The following is a 22,449-nucleotide window of genomic DNA, read 5'->3' on the forward strand; positions in this document are numbered from 1 at the left end:
AAGGTGAGTGATTTTTCAATTTTCCTATTACATTGTCTGTCTGCGTCCATTCTGTGTTTTCAGTGGGTTGTCTTGTTGGCTTCCATTGGGCTAGATTTTCAGCGGAATATATAAAATTATCGCGAGTAAGCTCGGCAAATCCAGGGGAACAAAGGTGGAGAGATTGTACCCGAAACCTTTGAGGTATACTATTTACCCTACGTTCTTTACAGGTTTGAATTTAATGTTTTTGATTCCAGGAGTAAAATTCGAACGTCTTATTAATACTGATTTGAATACTGAAAAACCAAAGAAAATATTTCTCCTTTTCTAAAAAGTAAAAATCGTTTGAATTGTTCGTTCTGTTTGGAGTAATGTTTGATCGGTTTATGTTTGAAATGTTTCGATGTTGCAACGCATTCGATTGGATGTAGTAAAGCCGTTCGCAGTTGCTTGTCGTTGTAAAATTTTTCTTTCTAAGCTAATTTGCGTTAAATTAGTAAAAATTGTATTTTTTAAATAAGCATCTACGGAAACTTTTTCTTCGGTTTGAAAGAAAAGGAAATCTTCACTCAATATTGATTAAAGGTACGAATTAATTTCTTGCTTTAAAGAAAGGAACATATTTTTATTAAACAAGAGAGGTCCTAGATTGGCCTGGAGTATAATACTAGCGTTAAATGAGAGAGGTCCTTGACTGGCCCAGAATATATTTGAGTCAAACTTGAGAGGTTTCTGATTGGACTGGAGAATATAGTTTATTTTTCAAATTAAAAGATTTACGATTCAGCGGATGATTCTGTTTGGAATTATATTATTTTTGTCTTTTCTCAAACTGAGAAATAAAATAATTGGCGAATCCAGATTTTGACTTGGCAGCAAAAATAAAGATTATTGTAATTTATTTATAATAAACCTTTATTCCTGAATTTGTTGTGTTGTTATTTGTTTATATAATTAATGTTAATTTATGAATTGTTACCCCTCTGGATTTCCGAATTGAAATAACAGCCTGAGCTTTCCGGGTTTGTGCGTGTGAAGCCCCTTCTGCGGCCAGGCTGGATTGGTTTTTCCCACCTTGTCCGCTAGGCTACGGATGGGGGCGTTACAAGAACCATGATTTTTAAATATTAAACAAAACTTAAAACTGAATGCTGCAAAGATTTGAATATCATCAGCCAATCAGATTGCACGAAAGATAGTGATCAACCAATCAGATTGCATGGAAGATAGTGATCAGCCAATCAAATTGCATCAACAATAACTTTGCCAGTGTCAGATTACATCGCCTTGTGATTAAATTTCAAAGTGTTGTAGCATGTATTGCCTTTCGTCTATAAGTCATGAGATTCAACAAGGTACCTATCAGATTTCTGAAAACTCAAGGTTAATTCAACCACCACAAATGATCTTAGACTATGAGCTTAACTAAAGTTCAAAGTATTGTTTCAAATTTCGCACCTCATACTAAAATTTTGATTATCACAATTCCCAAATTTAAAGAATGGTCCTACGTACCTCTCTCGATATACCTAACTCTTAGAATTAATCATATAATTACATGTTGTAGTTAGGTCTCAATTAGGTCAATTGTTTATCTTAGCAGAACCAACTGTTGTCTAGAAACGTGTTATTTGATAACTTTCACGAATTTTGAAAAGGAAATGAATCCCTGTACACTACCTCATCAAGGTCAATCACATGGTACATCGTGTTGCTTACGGTTATATTTGGCCCATGGGCGGGAATAATCAAAACCAATGACGTAATTTCATTTTCACAATTCTCGAATTATCCTACAAAGTTTAAATGTACCAATGTCCTGGACACCTAATCCCATCATAGATCAATAACAGATCACGTGACCATACTCATATCTGAGAATGATTTACCCAAAGAAAGAGATACTACCCAATTCTAAGAACAACTACCAATTATTAGTTTAACAATAAAAATGTACCCCTCCCAAAATTTAAGATTGGTACACAAATGCACCTGTGTCTTATAAAAAAGTAATAAATCCTGTACTCATTCAATAATAAAGCCGTATCAAAAAAGATAAAATGGGTGAATAACCTTTAAAATTTGAATAGTTGCCATAGAAGGGACACCCACATTTACAATGGGTCCTACAGAACGTTTACCGAATTTTGTTATTTGATAATTTCCAAATAACAATATAAAAGGGAACATAAACATATAAAGGTAACAAACCTCTGTACATACTCATATAAGGTGCTAAATCCTTATCAAAGGGGTTCAATAACTTCCGAAATTTGATTTTTGGTAGTTCCTTACCCATGAAAGGGAACGAGGTGGACCATTCAAATTTATAGTGGTACATATTGAAGCCCTGTACTATGATACCAAATACTTATATTAAACAATTTCTAAAACTGAGTGGATGAGCGAAGATACCTCTCCCAAATTTTTAGAGTGCATCAATGTACCCATGTCTTATGATAGGAAATGAACCCATAAACATGACCATATAACTGTCATGTAACCTTCTTAATAATCTTCTTAATTCGTTAAGTTTCTGCTTCGTACAGCATTACGGGTCTCACTGCAGTTCTTGTATACTCTTTGTTTCACTTTTACAGTTATATTATCAGAAAGAATACTTGAGATCTTTTTTCAGGTCATCCATCCCACATTAATTCCATGCTCTATTTCCGCATCTAAACTCCCATTCTTCTTCCCAGAGGACCCTAGTATTTAATGTATTTACATTTTTATATCTTGTCCTTCTATCTGTATGCTTCTTTTATTAAAAGTGGTGACTAAATATTTGTATATACAGTACAGAGCGTATTCCGTGACCAAATTGTAGTTACGAAATAGTTACAAAAACTCATGGATAAGGTTCTCTGAAATTGTTAACATTACTATTGAAAGACCAAATATTAATACTACATCAGGTGCAGAAATATTATCTCGAGATTCCGAACAATGGTCTGATAACTAGTTTGTGTTGCAAAAGTCTCCACTGGAGAACTACAGGAGTATTCAATGTCCATTCCTCTACATCTTTACAGATTCTACTGTTGTCACCGCCACTTCCCCAAAGCTCTTTCACGTAGTCCAAATCCACGAAAGTCCATTCGACTTGAGTCTGTAGACTTCACAGGTATCTCATTGAAAGGTATGGCTTGTATTTCAGTAGTCTCCTTCATATCCTGGTTGATTATGATGGATGATTTTTTAAGGTGTGTGATAAAGCCCTGTCTTCATGGATGCGGACCTAGTTGATCTTATTTCCAGTAGCTCCTGCTCATGGACCGGCCTCAGGATATCCTGGTTTCAGGCAGTGCAGTTGATTTTGCAGTTCTTCGTGTAACGAATTTTCAGTTGCCTCGGTGACATTTCGGTGGCAACCACTACGAACGTTTTCGTGAAAGTGCATCGTGTCTTTATATCTCTGCGCTTTTGGTTTACCGCAGTTGAAAATTCCTCATCGAATGTAGGGACGTACCGTCATGTTTGCCAAATGCCACCCGCACAGTTCCCAAGTATTTCACTTGCGTTCTCATTTGAGGCATCGGTTACATGATGACCGCTTGCTCTTGGCGTACTTGCAAAATTTAGTTATTGGCTCAAAGTTAGGTTGATACTCCCTAAAGACACATTCGGGGTGATCTCTTGCATGGCCATTCTGCGAAATTTCACCTGCAGATTTGCTTGTGTGTATGGCTATGTTTTTGTCCCTTTTGTTTGAGAACCGAACACTGGGGCCACATAATCCTTATATTTCGTGATCGCATTCTTGTTTAAAGTGAATCGAGTATCAAAACGCTGTCTCTTACACGTCTTCGTCTTATTAAAACACTAAACTTTATCGTAAAAGGCTACGATATAACTCTCCAAAAATCGACTTAGATTTAGGGGCATTTTCGGCCCAGCAAGAAAAACAGAAACATTCGGAAAACATACAACACATTCCCCTGAAAGCAATTCAGTTTGGACGGAATTTTTGGTCCAGCGGAATAAAAAAAAAAAATAAACATTCTCTTATAGCTCACACGTTTCACTGACAGATGCATCTGAAATATGTCAAGCAATTTCATTCTGCGCAAGGAGGAACGAATTGCTTTGGTCCAACATACGCTCAACAGTCTTCTGTATTTTGCACAAAAACTCTGTGAGCTTTCTGCCAAGATTTACTTCACTGCCTTTGTCTATAGCTAATATAACATCATTGAATGCCAGTCTTGAAGTTCGTGCGACTGATTTTTTATTTTATTATTTTAAGAGAAAATTATATTATTTTAGCGTTCTGTATACGAAACGTAAATTGCAGAATACATATATCAAAGAATTAAATAAGATATGTGAAGTTAAATATGTCATGTTAAGGATGTTGGATTTTTTACGGCCTTAATTTTCATGAAACACAAAGAACAACACATGTACGTTGCAGAATAGCTTTTTCCGTGTGTAGAAAAAATGTAGCAATGATGCGACTCACTTCTGTTTTGTACCTAAGGTAAAAGAAAAAAGTATTACAAAGTGGTGTATTTACCAACACGTGTAGGTAATTACGCCAAGTCTAGAATACTACTGCAAACCCGTAATAAATCTTGCAACTGTTTCGTCGTCTGTATTATGCAAACTCAGATATTACTACACAGCATGGCTGAAGCAAAATAAATATAGAATAACCAAAGTGCAAGATGAAGATACAAAGATAAAATGTAAAAACTATAATCTTCAAAGTTGAAATGAAGTACCAAAATGAAAAGTTTTAGTCCGTATTTCGCTCCACCATGCTTGGTATTGATTTAGTAGCCATGGAATAACAAATACTGAAGTTACAGTTACAAAATAAAGTGTTCCTAGACGAACACGAAATAAGGCGTAAATTGCTGTAAACATTCGGCAATATTCTGAGTTAGTATGGTACTAATAACAAATTCTTATCTCCACTGAAATAATAACGTCCCCACAGAACATTACCGAAGCAAACAACACTGCACGACGTGGCAGTCTCAGCGCTGTCTCCCGGAGTATCCGTCAAATCGGACTTGTCCATGCCCGTGGCACATATTCGAGGCACATTCTAGCAGATTTCGTTGGAAATGTCCCAGTACTGAACACTTGGCGTCTTTCGCTGCACTGGCGTATATACCTGCAGTTGCCTTAATCAATTTCAAGCTTACAATTGCAAGCAAGCCAGTTTGACCTACTAAATGCAAGGTTAAAGTGATCATTTATTTCTCTTGCCGATAATGCTGGCTTTCTAGACCACAACTCGCTACTTTATTCTTTTCAGTAATCGATTGCGGTGATTTAATGAGAAACGTTTTGCTGAATTACCTATATAGGCTTATATATACATATCTTATTTATTTATTTTATTTGCCTGTGAAAATAATTAATTAACAAATGCTTAGTATGTAATAAGTTACACTTACAAATATTCCAGTATATTAAATGTATATCTCGCAAAAAAAAAAAAAAAAAATGATTTCAATGTTCATTTTAGTTCCTAAGAATTACATAGTCGATAAAAATGCTAAATGAAATTTATACGTAATTATTACTCATAATATTGATTTTAGATGTAAGAAAAAGATAATTCTGTAAATATTTTCATGTATGTATACTAAATTACAATTAGTACATCGACATGTGATTTTCAACTACCTAGGAATTGCAGGGGAGATAGGGAATTTTTGTTACCAACATATTTTCAATAAACCCCGCAATTTCATTTTTTATGATTTCTAATATTTTGTTCGTACTGTTACTTTGGAACGCATTTGAACATTATTTTCAGTGGCAAAGATCGAGAGTGGGTGATGGGACAACTTACACCAAATCTGGAAAATGCCACTGACAAGTACCAGCTTTGTCTTCATGATAGGAATTTTGCTCTGGGCACTCTTATAATGGAAAATATTATTAATTGTATTGAGAAGAGCAAACGAGTGATTCTGGTGCTCAGCAATAACTTTATTGCAAGTGAGGTAAGTTTAGTTACTCTGTTTTTCTTTGTTTTTCTTTAAAATCAAGATCATACCTGCGTGTGTTCCTGTTTCACAGAAAGGGGTTCAAACTGGTTTTTCATGCTCAGCTTTGCCATGTTTCGAAAAACAGAAAAATAATCCAATACGTATGTTCCTGTTTCGCAGAATGATTTTATTTTTTTAACATAAGTTTGTGTAAAGCCTGTACTGCACCAATATTTGTATTACATGTTGAGAAATTAAATCCGTCTTAATATTGTAATCACATATACAAATTGTAAGTTAAAAACAAATTATTTTATAAATTATTGAGAAAGTCAAGATGGCTGGTATATCAGCACAGCATAAAGTGAAAGGGAATTTCTGTAAAGTGAAATTAAAGAAAAGATAGTGATAGATGGAATATTTAATAATTTGGTATATGGTAAATTGTTACCGGTATATACATTTGCATGGAAAGTATTTTGGATATTTTCTCCATTCCTCTTGTGCTTATTGCAAAGCAAAAGTCAGTCATTGTATACGCGCATGCTTTAGCAAATCAAAAAAAAAAAAAAAAAAAAAAAAAAAAGCTGAAGATTGTTGCTTTCAGTTTCGTGTGCAAGAATTTACGATTGACTTTGAACAAGCGGCAATAAATGCTACAAGAGAAACATTCCAGCAAGCGACATTACGTATTGGTTTAATTTTACCCAATCTATTTGGAGAAAAGTTCAAGATATTGGTTTGGTTCCACTTTACAAGGCTGATAATGATATGAGGAAATAGGTTAGGAGATCAGATGCACTTCCACTCGTTCCTCTTGAAGACGTTCCTGGTACCCGACATCCCAGAGGTACAGGTTTTCGTAGACTACTTGGCAAACACCTTTGTTATAAACTGAATGCAAATTCCACCCGTAAATACATTAATATTTGAAAGTTTACTTCTTTATTATTGTATTGTTATTTGAATTCTTACGTTGTACTAATTATACTTTTATTATTGTTTTAGAGCAATAAGAATCAAATTTGATAACAATAGGGTAAAAAGCAAGAATAATGCATTTCAAATTTAATAGGAAGTAGACATAAAATCATCCTTGTATATACAGATTCATTCTACTTTTGAAGCAAGAACAGTCTGAGAATACGGCTGCTGGAAGCAAGCAATTTAAGTTCGCGGAGAAGATTGTGGAGACGTATAGATAGTCGTAAGCGGATTTTTAAGAGTAGGTTTAGGTTCTGCGTGGTTACCTTTATTCCGTACTTTAATGCAGTATCTCACTGCATTCATTTGGGTAGTTGAAATTACAATCCAATGAAGAGAAGGTGATATTAAGAGTTGAACCGTATACTAAATTTAAGGTTCATTCCATTATTGTTCAATGCAAATGATATTTTTATTATTTATGTGTCTGTGTGTTTGTAATTTGTTCTTGTTAAAGTAAATCACGATTGCACTTGTGCGACAAGACTCTATTGCACAGGATTTAGATTTATGTTGGTGTTATGTGTATTTCCAAATATTTCTAATATTAAGGTGCTACCAAAACTTTTCATACAATTCTGCTAAACTGGAATTGGTAAACTTGGCAACGTTGCGCACTGATAAGACACTCTGCGAAACAGAAGGTAACTCACACTTCAACCCTAATCTTATCATTGTGGCTACACCTGCTGCGAGCTTCATCTAATAAGGGTGCTCATAGGCTGGGTACAGGGTGGAGGTTGCACCCATGAGCTTATTGTGATAACATTTTTTTAAATTGAAAATGGTATAATTGGTCTTGAGTTATATCATAATGATGCAATTTATAACGGCAATAACTTACGAAATTGAATAAAATTTTGTCTAAAAAGCAAGTTGTCATACAACCAACACTGGTCTCCTCCACTCATTTTTCCTTGAGGGAGATAGGGATGCGTCCAAGTACTAGGGGGAATGGGCACCTCTGTATCTAAGCTTTATTTTTAACCAAAATTAAAATTTAGTTCACTCTTGAAGTAACAGAACATAACGTAGTGCATTAAAAAATCGTTTACTTACCTACACTTCGTTAAATTTGTTATTATCGAATCATCGAGAAAGAAATCTTCATTTGTTTGAAAATACTTTATAATACGCGAAGAGTATTTTAATATTTCACCGCAGCTTTGAACTATATATGTCGTTAGTGTGACACTTGCGACACAGTGACGACATAAAATGGGGTGAGCGTCTCCCTGTGGCTACATGTGCCCTCCAACTGTAACTCCCAAATATATTCTATTTTAGTGGAAATTCGGTCAAATAATGTAAAACTGTTGTTTTCCGTATTCGAAAACATAGCTGCCACTGCATCAGCCCCTACATTCAAGAAATTAAAAGCTGGTGTCCTTTTGGTCACAAATAGCCACTTTTCTGCACTTCGCATCTTAACATTAAAAAAAAAAAAAAAAAAAAAAAAACTTTTATACACCCTAACCTTTATTTAATAATCACTCAACTTCAGCCGAAGACGCAACGAATATGTTGTAAATGTAAAAATTCATGAACTACAGTATACGCCCATTATTTTTATTTTATTTACTTATTTATTTATATTTTTTGCATAGGTGTGTACATGTTTCTTTGGTCCGACATTTAAAATTAAATAACTCCGGATGTATCTGTTAAATTGCGTCTTGATACTAGAAATTAGTTTGTGCCAATTTCTAGTAAATAAAGCAATCGATATGATATTAGTAAGAGAAGGGTTATTAGAATTGTTGGTGTTAAAATGTATTTACATTTACTGCATTTTGTTATTATCCATGTGATTCAGCTACAGGGCGACTCAGACAGACCCAGTGACTCGGAAGCAGCTGAAATGTCAGCTCTACGTAATCACTGTACAATTTTATAGTGCGTTAATCACTTCTACTACTCGAGATGCCTTTCTGCCACTGCCTCTAGTTAAAAAAAAATAGTTATTTCTTAAATCAAAACATTTCTATAACATTAATTTTGAAGTCATTGTTAAGTTGACTATTAAATGTCAGGAGACTTGTTTTGCCTTCATGCTTGTTTTCCTTTCATCTAAATTGAGTTCATTCGGTTTGGTTAAAAACCTTGTTCTAATTCCTTCATATATTTCTAATGCCCTTTTTTAAAGCTATCATTAACTAAAAGATAGAAAATAACAAAGAAGATAGACTAATAACTTTAAGGCTCTCCACTAAGTTCCATTAGGCACCATTTTGTTGTGACATTCACTTGTTTTTCACCCTTCTGTACGAAATGAAACTTATTTTCATGAAACTCCATATGTTTGAATCGGCATAGTGCAGTGGTTTATTAACGTAGAAGGATAATTTAAGTGGCACATTACTGGGAACGAATAAAACTTTTATCAAGTGCAAGATTTTTGTCATCAATGTCATGGGGGTGTGAGGTAATTGAATTTAGGTAAATATTGTGGAAATTGTATTTTTTTTTTTTAATTGCGCAATTCCTCCCTCACTTCTTGACGTACCTCAACGACGGCTGATAAAGTTATAAACCTACATAGCTTAAGAGACCACTTGGTATATAGATATTCCAGTTTCCGAAAGTTTCTTTGTTGTGCAATAAAAAAAAGTGGAAAATAATGGAGCAAAAGTATTTGTTTCTGTGGGCTTGGCATCACTGTAAATATCCATCAAGATCAGACCTGTTTTAGCAGAAAGACATTCGTGATCGTGTAGTGAGCCTCGCAGGTTTTCTTTCTGTGTAAGTGGAGTGCACTTTGTTTAATTTCTTGTGTTGCTAAAAAGAACTTGCATAATGACAAGAAAGTGTGTGAATCATCCGGACAATTTCTGCTACGTTTGTGGTGAACTAACGTTTAAATATCAAAGTCGAAATTTTATGCCACTTGTAAAAAAGTGTTAAGAGCTTTACTTTGCCTACAAAGCGGGTGATTTTGATAAATCATGGGCTCCGAATATATGTTGTGTGACATGTGTGCGGCTTCTCACAGGATGGAAAAAGGGCACACATCATATGCCTTTTGCAATTTCCATGATCTGGAGGGAACAAAAACACCATTTCAGTAACTGCTACTTTTGTTTAACAAACAAAAAGAAATTACAAAAAATAAAACTAAACATACCGTTACATATCCAAATTTGCCATCTGCCATGAGGCCTGTATTAGATAGTGACGAGTATATGGTCCCCAAGTGTCCAGATTTTGTGACCGTAAGTGACGACTCTGACTCCGAGGCAGTGCATACTGAGGAAGAAACTCATAGAAGTGATCCTACATCCGATGTTTCTACATCAGAACCCCACCTACTAATTCAAGCAGACCTCAATGATCTCATTCAGGATTTACAGTTGTCGAAACAAGCCGAACTTCTAGCTTCGAGACTCAAAGGTTGGAATCTATTACACAAAGAAACAAGGATATGCGTGTATCGTAGTCGCGATAGTGATTTCAAAGAATATTTTTCGACAGAGGATGGTATCGTGTTCTGTAATAATGTTAGTGCAGTTATGGAGGTTCTTGGACATGAACATCAGCCACATGAATGGCGATTGTTCATAGACTCCTCGAAAATTAGTTTGAAGGCGGTGTTTCTGCATAATGGAAATGAATTGCCATCAATACCTATGGCCCATGCAGTTGACATAAAAGAGACATTTCAGAATATGATATTGTTGTTAGATAAACTCCAGTACACAAAATATAACCGAAATATCTGTGGTGATTTAAACGTCATAACTTTACTTCTTGGTTTGCAACTGGGATAAACAAAATTTGCTGTTTCTTATGTGAAGGGGACAGTAGAGATACGAAGTCGCACTACATTAAGAAGCAATGGCCTAAACGTCACACTCTTACTCCTGGGAGCAAAAATGTGTCTCACGCCCCATTGGTGAATTCCGAACGAGTGTACTTACCACCGCTGCATATCAGATTGGGCCTTACGAAGAATTTTATAAAAGCACTAGACAAAAATTCTCCTGCATTCATGTATTTGCAATCTAAATTTGCCAAAGTCAGCGACGCCAAACTGAAAACAAATATTTGTTGGGTCGCAAATCACATCATTACTGGATGACGGCAAGTTTGCAGAGCTGTTGAATCCCCTAGAAGACAAAACGTGGAAAGCCTTCGTAGGTATTTGTTGTGGTTTCCTTGGAAAACTCTTATACTCTCATTAGATTTTTTCCCGCAAAATCGTGCTTCAGTAAGTGATGAACATGGCGAGTATTCCACGAGCAAATTTCTACAATGGAGAAGAGGTATCAGGGGAAATGAAGTCCCAGAATGCTAGCCTATTACTGCTGGACATTGAAGAGAGACATCCCGGAAACTAAATACAGCCGAAAATCATCATTCAGGCATACAATTTCTTAGGTAAGTAGAAGTGATATTTATACTGTAGTCATATTTGTGTTTTCTTTAATGTACAAGAAGGACGAAAACGGCAAAATAAGACGTTCCCTTTACTTTGCCAATCTATTGTTAAAATGAGCAATGGAAATGTACAATTTCCACTTTACACAATTTAATGACACCTTCCCCTCTTCGTATGGAATCGATACAACAAACTCCATATATGATATGACCTTTGTCCTTCCACTGACATCAACATTATAAGCTTATGTTAATAAACAGCTGATCTATGCCGCTACAAACACAAGGATGTTTTAAGAAAATATGGTTCATTTTGCGCGCAAACGTGAAAAAACAAATGACTGTCACAAGGAAACCTGATGGAGAAATTCTGATTTCATTTTTAAATTTAACAGGACAATTACATTTAGACTTAGTAACACTTGTTCTTGTAAAAAAAAAAAAAAAAAAAAAAAACTTTTTTGTAGATCGGTGTAACTTTAAGGCTCTCTACTAAGCTCACCACAGTTTTTCTAGAAATAGAAATTAACAAAGAGGATAGGCTAATAACTTTAAGGCTCTCCACTAAGCTCAGCACCGTTCTTCCTAAAGATAGAAATTAAGAAAGAAGATAGGCTAATAACTTTAAGGCTATCCACTAAGCTCATCACCGTTATTTTTAAAGATAGAAATTAACAAAGAAGATAGTCTAATAACTTTAAGGTTCTCCACCAAGTTCGCCAGTTTTTTTAAAGATAGAAATTAAGAAAGGAGATAGGCTAATAACTTTAAGGCTCTCCACTAAGTTCACAACCTTTCTTTTTAAGGATAGAAATTGACAAAGCAGATATTCTTATAACTTCAAGGCTTTCCTCTAAGCTCACCACCGTTTTTTAAAAAGTAGAAAGTAATAAAGAAGACATGTTAATATCTTTAAGGCTCTCCACTAAGCTCACCACAGTTTTTTCTAAGGATAGAAATTAACATAGAACATAGTCTAATAACTTTAACGTTATCCACTAAGCTCGCCACCGTTTTTCTAAAGATAGAAATTAACAAAGAAGATAGGCTAATAACTTTGAGGCTCTCTACTAAGTTCACCACCGTTTTTCTAAGTTTCAGTGAATAACTGAAAGCCAATGTAGAATTTGAAAAATAGATTAAGTGAACCAAACAGTGTGTACAAAATGCTTTTATTTAAACTAATAACAGGTTCCTAATACTTTCTAATATACCAGAAATTTGAGTACACAGATTATGATGTCATTAGTGTTCGGCAACCAAATTTTAGCATACGAAATATCTTTAAAAAAATAATTAATAGGTTATGTAATAGCATTTTGCATATATCACTTTCTAAGTTTCTTTCTATGTTCATTGTCTTAATAAACAAACACATCTACGTTAAGTCTAAGTTCAACCTTAATTTCTTTTGATATACTTAATCTTAAAGATTTTTTCTGTATATAGCTTTGGCAAGTGTAAATTTCAAGTCATGTTTCAAGTCCAGATATCCTTGATGTGTAAACCTGCATACGCTTAGACCAGGTGTAAAAGTGAAGGCTGCATAAAGACATGTGCACGTTAGACTTAACCTTAGAGATAGTCTCTTTGTAAGCCTTTGCTAAGGGTAAATTTTTAAGTCATTCTGGGCAGGTGTGTCAGTTTAAAGGAATTTTAAAGTTAGTCTATATTACGATTAATAGCAAGTCTGCAGCAAGCTTGCAATCGAGGAACTAGTAAGTTTGCTATAGTCTTGGTTAGGTCTGTAGCCATGTAAATGCAAGCTTGTGCATAGGCTTCAAAGCTTGAGTAAGGCTATTAGAAGTTTGGATTGCTATCAGGGGTCTTTTAAGTTATTTACTAAAATGAATAATAAAAAAAGGACTGAGCAATGCGAACAGTAGCACAGGCAATATTTGGTTGGAAACTGTGTAACGTCCTAGCAATACGTAGTCCGAACCACAATGATTAATATTAAAAATATAACAATATAGAAATATAAATTCTTTTGCATGATACATACTATTATTATTTTGCAGTGGTGCCAATGGGAACTAAGGATGGCAAATCATCGACTTTTCCAAAATCGAGGCAATTTTCTGATATTGATAGAGTTGGAGAGGTTAGATAGAGCAACGTTGCCATTCCATCTAAGATGCCTAATGGACACAATTACTTACCTTGAATGGTCTAATGACCAACAGACTAATCCAAAATTCTGGGGAAGACTGAAAGATGCTCTTGGAATGAGCATCAAGCGAAGAACAGACGAAAGGATGAGACTCGTAACTTAAAGACTATACCCATGATTCCTGAAAACATGTTGAATGTAAGGAAGAGTAAATATCTTTATCCTGAATAGAAATTCTTGCCAGTGTAAACTAAAAGAGGAAAAGTTTTATTTATTTATTTATTATAATTATTATTACTTTTTAATGTGCCGTAAATACTCCAAGCTTCGCTTTTCAGATCTGCAAGACCGTCTTAGGGTGAATTTTTCACGTGCATATCCGTATCTGTTTCACGCACTTGGAACTTCAAGAAGGATATAATGTATCACAATTCAGTCAGTTAAACGAGCAATATTCTATTGAACGGTGTGCATTTTGTCCTCTCGTTTAATACTATATGTTTGCATAAGTTAGTAAATACTGTATTTGTTTTCGCTTGCTTATATTATGTGGTGCATAATATCGATTGATATTCAAACAAAGTTGAATGATAAGGCTGTTATTTAAATAATGCATTCTTGCGATTAATTATTCATGATAAACAATTCTCACTTTTGGAGTCGAAATGTGAATAATAACCTAGGGATTAATTTAATTTAGACTGAAAGTGCTTACTTTTTCAAATGATAATGGTTATACATTAAATTTTTAATAACATTTTTCAACCAACGCTTAAAATTTTCTATTTTCCGTATCTGTAGAAATAGGTGTCCTTTAACTGGAAGTTGTGTGGTTCATGTTCAGGGTTATTATAGTTGTAAATTTAAAAAAAAAAAAAAGGCTCGTTATAGAATGTATATCACTTACTTCCTGTATATTCCCCACTATGGAGATAGATTTTAACTGGCGATTTTTCAACCGTAATATAATTTTCGTACCTGTTTAGATTGTAAATACAAAGAGATTAGCGGAAGACCGCGGAGCATGGAAGCTTTTCAGCTGCGGCAAGAGACCTGCCAATAATGTCAGAATACCTATGATGATGGTGATGATTAGATTAAATCAAAATAATTTCGCTTTCTAATCTTGAAACTTATCTGTTCTATTGTGAATCGAACCTACTACCGACTATATACACTAAAGTCTCGATAATCTCGACTATCCAACAGTACCATAATATATTTGGTCCTGCGATATTACTCCTTTGCTATTTTCTTGACAACCTAAGCATATGGAACAAGCAAGATTGAGTTTCAACCAGGCGACTGAACATGCATGTGACTGTCGGTTAGCCTTTACTACAATAATTTATGAGGGCAGACTACTAAATATTTTTCAAAAACTAACAATTTTTCTTTTGCCCGTTTTTTGTAAATGGAAAGATATAATGAAATGTAACTTACCACAATAATAGATAATGTTATTCTACACCCGAAAAAATAATTGCGAAGAATTTTCAGTGTTGCCATCCATAGAAATTACAGTGTGACCACAATTTGAATTACCCAAAAATCTTGGTTCAGACAGCGACTAGAAAAATGAACTTAATGGTAATTGAGACCTATCATGTTGTCCTGGCTCCTTGTTAACTACTTTAAATATAAATATAAATAAAATTTGTATTTATTTTGTACTGTTTATTACAAAATAAACACAAATATCATAGGAAGCATTGGAATAGTACGTAATATTGAGGTTTCAAACATTCAGTAATAATAATAATAATAATAATAATAATAATAATAATAATAATAATAATAATAATAATATAGAAAACAAATTCCATATGAGGACGCATTGTATTAAAATCTCTAAAATCGCCCTTAGCCTTATTCAAAAGTTACAAAGTTGTCGGGATTGGAAAAAAGTGTCAGGACCATCAGAACATACCCTCAGCATACGTCCCTACAACTAGCTAAATGTTAAACGGAAAGTTTCCAGGCAAATAAGAATGAAAGAAATATTGGGATAAAGAAAGTGGGAGGAAGCGGAACCCGGAGAAAACCTACACACAGGGTGTTTGTTCAGCATAATGCCCACTAGGCGGGACTGGGTGGAACAGGCTGAACCATTAAGTTAACAACACTTCAGTTATAATAATAATAATAATAATAATAATAATAATAATAATAATAATAATAATAATAATAATAATAATAATAATAATAATAATGGTATTAAAAGTTTTAAAGTTGCCTTAAAATTTGGCAAAACTTACTTAAACGTAGGGATTTCGGGCAAGGGGTTCCATATTTTCAAGAGAGACCTCTGCAACTACCCAAATTTAAACGAAAGCTTTCCACGAAAGTTTCATGTAGAAAATATTCTACTGTACGTTTTAAGGTAAATAACTGTAATAACAATAACTGAATATCATTGAACAGTAAGGCATATGATTAAATAAATTGTAGAATATGTTGATGTAATTATAAAAGCTTTGCTATAAAAATATATACACAGACCATAATTCAGTGAGCTCTGAAATACAAAGTAACAAAATAACGTATAAGATTCAGTCTACAGAGCAATTGTTACTTAAAGAGGGCATACACTATTTCGAGAATCGAGTTAAGACAAGAAATGTTTATGATACTTTTCGTCTTGTGTCGATTCTCATCTCTAAAGCGAGACGATAATTTGAGTTAGCCTTGTTCCGTTTCAAATGTAAAATGTTAAGTCTCATCAAAATTTTGTTTGGTTTGTTTTAGAATCGAGATGAGAAATTCCTCATGGGCAACATTAAACAAAACCGAAATATTTTTTGGATAATATCACGTTTCTGCTTGTAATGGTATGACCTGAGCGATAATAAGTTTCTAATTTTTAATCTTCTGGGAGATAATAATAATAATTATTACTATTATTATTCCTGAAGATTTGGTAGTTCAAGTATTGAAACGTCCGAGTATTCAAATATTTTAATTTAATAAAACGTGTCATCGCCGATCAATCGCCATGAAAATTCCTAAAGCAAAAAAAGGAATTGCCCGACATGGATTCGATCCAAGAACCTCCAGATTAATGGCCACGCGCCTTGACCACTGAACTACGATCACTACACTGTAAATGTTTCGTCTTTAGTCTGGTTACGTAAGGTTTCTTTGCCTCCGCTTGCAAAGGTATGTTATTTTTCTTCGTTTCAAAAAGTCTTTCGTATTTCTTTTATGATGATATAAGTTAATAATCTTCGGCAAAGTTTATATTAATAACATGAGTTGTTCTTAAACGTTTGGTTCATAAGTTTGTTTCTTCTCCACACGTAACTACAGATATGACAGATTTAATTCTCATACTCTGCATTTGTTTCAAAGCAGTCACCATTACCTGGTCAAAGACTTATGTCCGCCACGATACATTGTGAGTGTGGCTACCTAGAACGGTCTATGCATATTATATTAGTACTGTTATGATTTTTTTATTTCCTGTTCTGTTATGTTTATCCTTGTGTATTTTTTCCCTTTCCTCCTTTATAAGCGCGGAGTAGAATGCTTTCGTTTACTGTCATGATACAGTATATCATATTTTTTTTCCCCACGAGAAGTGATTACTGAAGAGATGAATTCAGTGTGCCTGTTTTGCTACCCTTTAGAAATATCGTACCTTAAAATGAAGTTTGAAATTGGCTCCATATATAGTGCGTTCTTTATTTATTGTTATTGCTGTGCAGATATTTTCGTACCCATTTATATGTTTATTCACTTATGGTGTGTTTCATCTCCATTCTGTACATATCCAATCTTATTATTATTAGGTTAGATTATGTAGGTTTAGGATCTATTTTCTAATTGTGTTTAGTGGCCTTTCCCGTTTCTTTTTCCTGTGTCATGTGTGAAGTATAAATATTAGTGGAAAAATGAAAATATAGGAAAGGCTTACAGAAAAATGTATTTATCATAAGTTCAGATATGTTTAAGCCATGCAAATTAACAAAATAATGACTACCAGCTTAACTGAACAAGAGTTTGTTATTTATGGGCATATAAAATAATAAATTTTGAGTGCACAGAGGTAGTACGAAGCCTACTCTAGAGATGTTAAAGAATTCAGTATATGGTTCTCAGTATATGATCTATATATATAATTCAATGAGTAGTAAAAGAGATTATTCAAAGATGTAAAGAAAATATAATCTGAGCTACATAAATGAAAAGTAACTATGTAAAACTCTATTTGGTAAACTTTATTGAATGATTTTTTTTAAAAAACTAAAACCAGTGCTCTTCATAGGCCTAGTTGATGATTAGTTTCGTTAGGATAAACATGTGAATTTATTTTCATTACTGAGAGACTTGTTAAAAATAGTTGTAAGATGATTTCTTTGTTTTTGTCTCTGCATGATATTGTAGATTTCCAAACTATTATTTATTTTGTTTGAAATTGATGAAATAAATAAAGAATGCCTCGATATTAAATACATTTTTCATTTAATGCGAAGGTAAAGCAATAATATAACTTAAGATAGGTTGAAGGAATGGTTCTCAACCTAATTTCTATCACGACCCTAATTTTATCACATCATCTTGGGAGCAACCCCCTTCTAATTTCTCTTCTGTAGTAAGCTTGTATGGGATTTTTAATATACCTATTGCGGAGATCTCACGATATCTATCTATTTCTATAATAGTAGAATCCATTTCTTGTAAATAGTGGATACAGTAACTTCCCTAAAAGCGACTGGATTGAAACCAAATTTAGTCATTTCATTCATATTACAAATATCGAATCTGACCCGTCATACTGTTTCAAAATAAAGGCCGTTTGAAAATGTTAAAACTTCATTATTCCCTTAATTTTTGGTCATATGTAAAAAAAAAATAAAAAAAATAAATAAATAATAAAGTAATTTCTAATTATGGTTAAAAAATCTTGGACAGTTGCTAAGGAAGTTACGGAGTATTTTAAATGACGTGATAATGTGCGTCACCAAGATTGAATCGGATATTGCTGTAAAAGTGAAATCACACCATGCTCAGGTATCTCATTAACTTTCAATTTTAATTCTATTTCAATATGCAGGTTTTGTTGCATTTGTATTTTTCTGGTATTTCAATATACAGTTTTCGTTAGTGTTTCATATAGTGCCTCTTTCATTTAAATTGATTTTTAAATAACTGCACCTGTTCAAAATGTTTAGTAGACCTATTTTTGGTTGTTCTTAACAGTATGTATAAAAATGAAAATATGCCTATTAGAACAAAATTCAAAATATTTTTAAAAAATAGGGATCGCGACCCTCAGGTTAAGAAACCCTAGGTTAAGGTAATTAAAAGGGAAAAATAATGTACTACACACGGGATTTGGTAATAGATTATTAATCAAGAGTACATAGGAAAGCATCGAAGCTGGAATGTCACTTCAGCAAGTTCCCGGAGATCTGATAAAACAGATTCTATCAGTAATCTTAAAGATACAGTCTATCACGGTTCTGAATTCAGTACGGTAAGTTCATTTTTTTTTCAGAGAACAAAAATGAGCAATTCTAAATAGTTATCTTCTCTCCCTCCTTTCTTGCTTCTTCCCTCTCTTTGTGGATGGCTGATTCTAGCGGGTATTAGTCCCGGGTAAAATCTGAGTTGATCCTTTCAGTCCACTAAGGTGACCGTATACTGGGTTGTGTTCCTGCGTGGATGGAAATGATGGCCACACTGCTTTTCAGGCACCCCAATGGAGTATTGGAAAAACACAAAAGGGGGTTTCAGAAGTATTGCCAATATCTCTCTCTCTCTCTCTCTCTCTCTCTCTCTCTCTATATATATATATATATATATATATATATATATATATATATATATATATATATATATATATACAGGGTTTTCACAAAGTCTGGACGGATTTAATTTGCTTATAATTTTCATAAAAATGCTCATAATGAAATCAAATAAAGTGCAAACGGTAGCGGAAGGATTAAATTTTTAGTTGGCAACACTGTTAGATAAGCGGCAACTCTCAACACGTTGAGAGAGGGAGAGGGAAGGCAAGGGTCAGTTTCTTACCAAATTCCATCCATTGTTGTTTTCATTGTTGTTTCAATGTTGACTGTTAAAAGTAAGTTGTAAGCTGTATTGATGTGGGTGTCTTTTAAAGAAATAAATAAATGAAAAACTCCTTTGAGAAGACTATTTTCTTTACCGTATCAAAGATGGCGTCGGTGAAAGAGAAAGCGCAATGTGTTCTGTGGTACGCAGAGCTAAAATCACCAATTCTGGTGTGTCGAAAGTTCACCAAAGAGTTCAAAAAGCCGGCACCGACTCAGAGTGCAATCCGAAAGTGGCATGCTAAGTTCTTGGAGACAGGAAGCGTCCTGGACCGTCCTCGAAGTGGGAGGCCGCCAACATCGCCTGCAACAGTGAACAGGGTAAGGGAAAGCATCATCAACAGCCCACAGAAGTCGATTCCTAGACGGTCCATGGAACTCGGAATTCCACAGACAACCGTGTTTAAGATAGCCAAGAAGACGATCAAGGCCAAAGGTTACAAAATCAAGATAGTCCAGGATCTGCATGATGAAGATTTGGACATCCACACAGTGCGTCGACCAATGGACAAAAATGAGAAAAGAAACAACTTTCTTCCGACTTGCAAATAGCACGGAATGAAGCACAAATGATTCACAAGACAGAAATCCCTAGCCACAAACTGATGACAACCCGTCAGCCCACAGAGGGCGCGCGTAAAGTTACCATATTAGACCGACCCGAGTCGAAATGACACTTACAGATAACAATTCGCATGCATAACTACTATACTAGACCGACCACTATACTAGAGTCATTATCTCCACAGCGATCGCAATGGTGTTTCAGACCAAAGCGAAAGTTGAGACCTTTTGTCACTAGTGGGCAGTTATAGCACATGTACGTTCTTTCCTTTACGACGAACGATTGGTTATCATTTTTTACTGGTATATTTGGAATATCTCAAAAAAGCCTAAACATGTCTTGAGATCTCTACAGGAATATCTTCCTTTAATGATTTCCTTTGGATTCAGCAATAGTGTGTGAGCAAGTGTCCGCAATATTGACTGTAATTAGTGAAATTGCGACAGAAAACGCCATGAAAAATAAGGACATTTTTGAAAGATGGATAACAACCACCAATGCTAGTCGGAAGAAAGCGGAAACTATGCAGGCTATTTCTAGTCGTTATAAAGTTGAAGACGCCACGGAAGATGTGTACAACAGTTTAGAGAAATTTAGTAAGTTATTAATATGACCTTAAGCAAAAAATGGAGGATGTCGCACAGAGTTTCGTCGGTTTTCCTAGCTAAAAATAAAGAGTGGTTTGATCGTGCATATACACTTCCGAACTATCTCTCAACAGTGATAACTGCTCGGTATCACAGCAACGTGAAGACCGATGTAGCTTGCTCTACTTGCGGTAGAACCAGTAAACAGTTCGCAGAGTGTTCAGTAAAAACAAAGAAAAGGCGCTTAGATCCTCTTGTAGCGACTAAATCGGCAGAGGAGCTTGCCTTGCTTGATTTGCTGCCAAAGAATCTTCAGTGAAAGTAAATAGACCAAGAAATGACGAATAGTCCAAAGGATTGTCGGTTATGCGGAAGAAGTTTTAGAAGCCCTCCACAAAGTCTTTCGTCACTCTAGGCTACATCTTATAACTTCTCTCTTCAATACTTATTTAGACCTAATGAAGCATATGCTTTTTCTATCTGACCCTATTGTCTCCTTCAAGATACAGATTCACGCAAAGAAAAGGAGGACAGATACGGATCTGGAAAGTTATTTCAAAACTGATGCTGCTAATGTTGTAGCTTCATAATTCTGTCGCTATGGAATTTGATAACTTAGACAGTGATGGTACTGGCTGATCTTTAAAAAAAAAAGAAAAGTCTAGAACTATCTCAGTCATTTCATGCAATGCTTTTCATTATATTTTAGTATTATGTAGTTTTGAGTCGTATGGGTTCGTGTTTACGAGTGCCGTAAACAGGAAGGGCCTTATGCAGAGTCGTTTTGACGTATGTTTAGCGTCATACTAAAGGCCTGACTACTGCAGGATACATATGTTAGTCGAACTCTTTAGTATGACACTAATTACGCGTCAGAACGACTCTGCACAAGGCCTTAAATGTCTAACTTAGTTTTTTTACGTCCCTGAACGGGATATTATTTTCTTATATCAGTACAGTTGTCAAGTTCGATAACTTCAAGAACAACTTTGCTTCAGTCTAAGTGAGCAAAGAACGCCTTGCGACACAATAAACATGTAATAAAAGCTTCAGTATGATTTCTTTTATTTTTGTCCATTAGTCCCATATGCTTGACGCGCTGTAATCCGGTTCAACTTCTGTGACGCCATGCTCAAGCAGTTGGAACATGGCGACGTTCTCCTTTCAGCCATCATGTTCTCAGATGAGGCAACCTTCCATGTCTCCGGGAAGGTTAACCGACACAACTGTCGCGTTTGGGGCACGGAAAACCCAAAGGAATTTGAGATACATGAGAGAGGTAGCCCTAAAGTGAAAGTTTGGTGCGCTGTGTCCTATGATCATCTGATTGGACCGTTCTTTTTTGAAGAGAAGACCGTGAATGGAGATTCATACCTGGAAATGTTGCAGAAATACCTCATTCCGGAACTGGAGGCACGTGGAATCCAGAACGACATTGTGTTCCAACAGGACGGGGCACACCCTCACTATGCAATCAAGGTGAGACAGTTCCTTGACGAGAAATTCCCTAACCGATGGTTTGGCCGCGGTGGCCCGACCGCTTGGCCGCCAAGATCACCCGACCTTACCCCCTGCGACTTCTGGCTTTGGGGTCATGTGAAAACGGAAGTTTATGCAAAGAAACCAAGTGGTTTGGAGAACTTAAAGGACAAAATCAGGGCGTCTGTGGCTGGCATTTCAAATCAAACACGGCGGAATGCTGTGAGTGGATTCCAGCGCCGCCTACGCGAATGTGTGGACGTAAATGGCGCCCAGTTGGAGGTGTGGCGGTGAATGAACTGAGCTGGTGCAGATTACAAGTAAAAATTTAATC

At 35.0% G+C, this 22,449-nt stretch overlaps 1 protein-coding gene across 1 annotated transcript in view; it reads left to right on the plus strand.

Moving 5' to 3' along the window:
- The window catches only part of LOC145681815 (toll-like receptor 6), a 33,592-nt gene extending 19,635 nt beyond the window's left edge, over positions 1-13,957 (plus strand). The window contains exons 2-3 of the mRNA XM_081753423.1: positions 5,759-5,948; positions 13,316-13,957. Coding sequence (XP_081609549.1) covers positions 5,759-5,948; positions 13,316-13,570 — 445 coding nt within the window. The 3' untranslated portion in view covers positions 13,571-13,957. The remainder of the gene's footprint in view (positions 1-5,758; positions 5,949-13,315) is intronic.
- Positions 13,958-22,449: the final 8,492 nt, after the last annotated feature.

The sequence above is a fragment of the Thermobia domestica genome, chromosome 3 (assembly GCF_964235325.1).
Source record: "Thermobia domestica chromosome 3, izTheDome1.hap1.1, whole genome shotgun sequence".
In the NCBI taxonomy this organism is placed as follows: Eukaryota; Metazoa; Arthropoda; class Insecta; order Zygentoma; family Lepismatidae; genus Thermobia; species Thermobia domestica.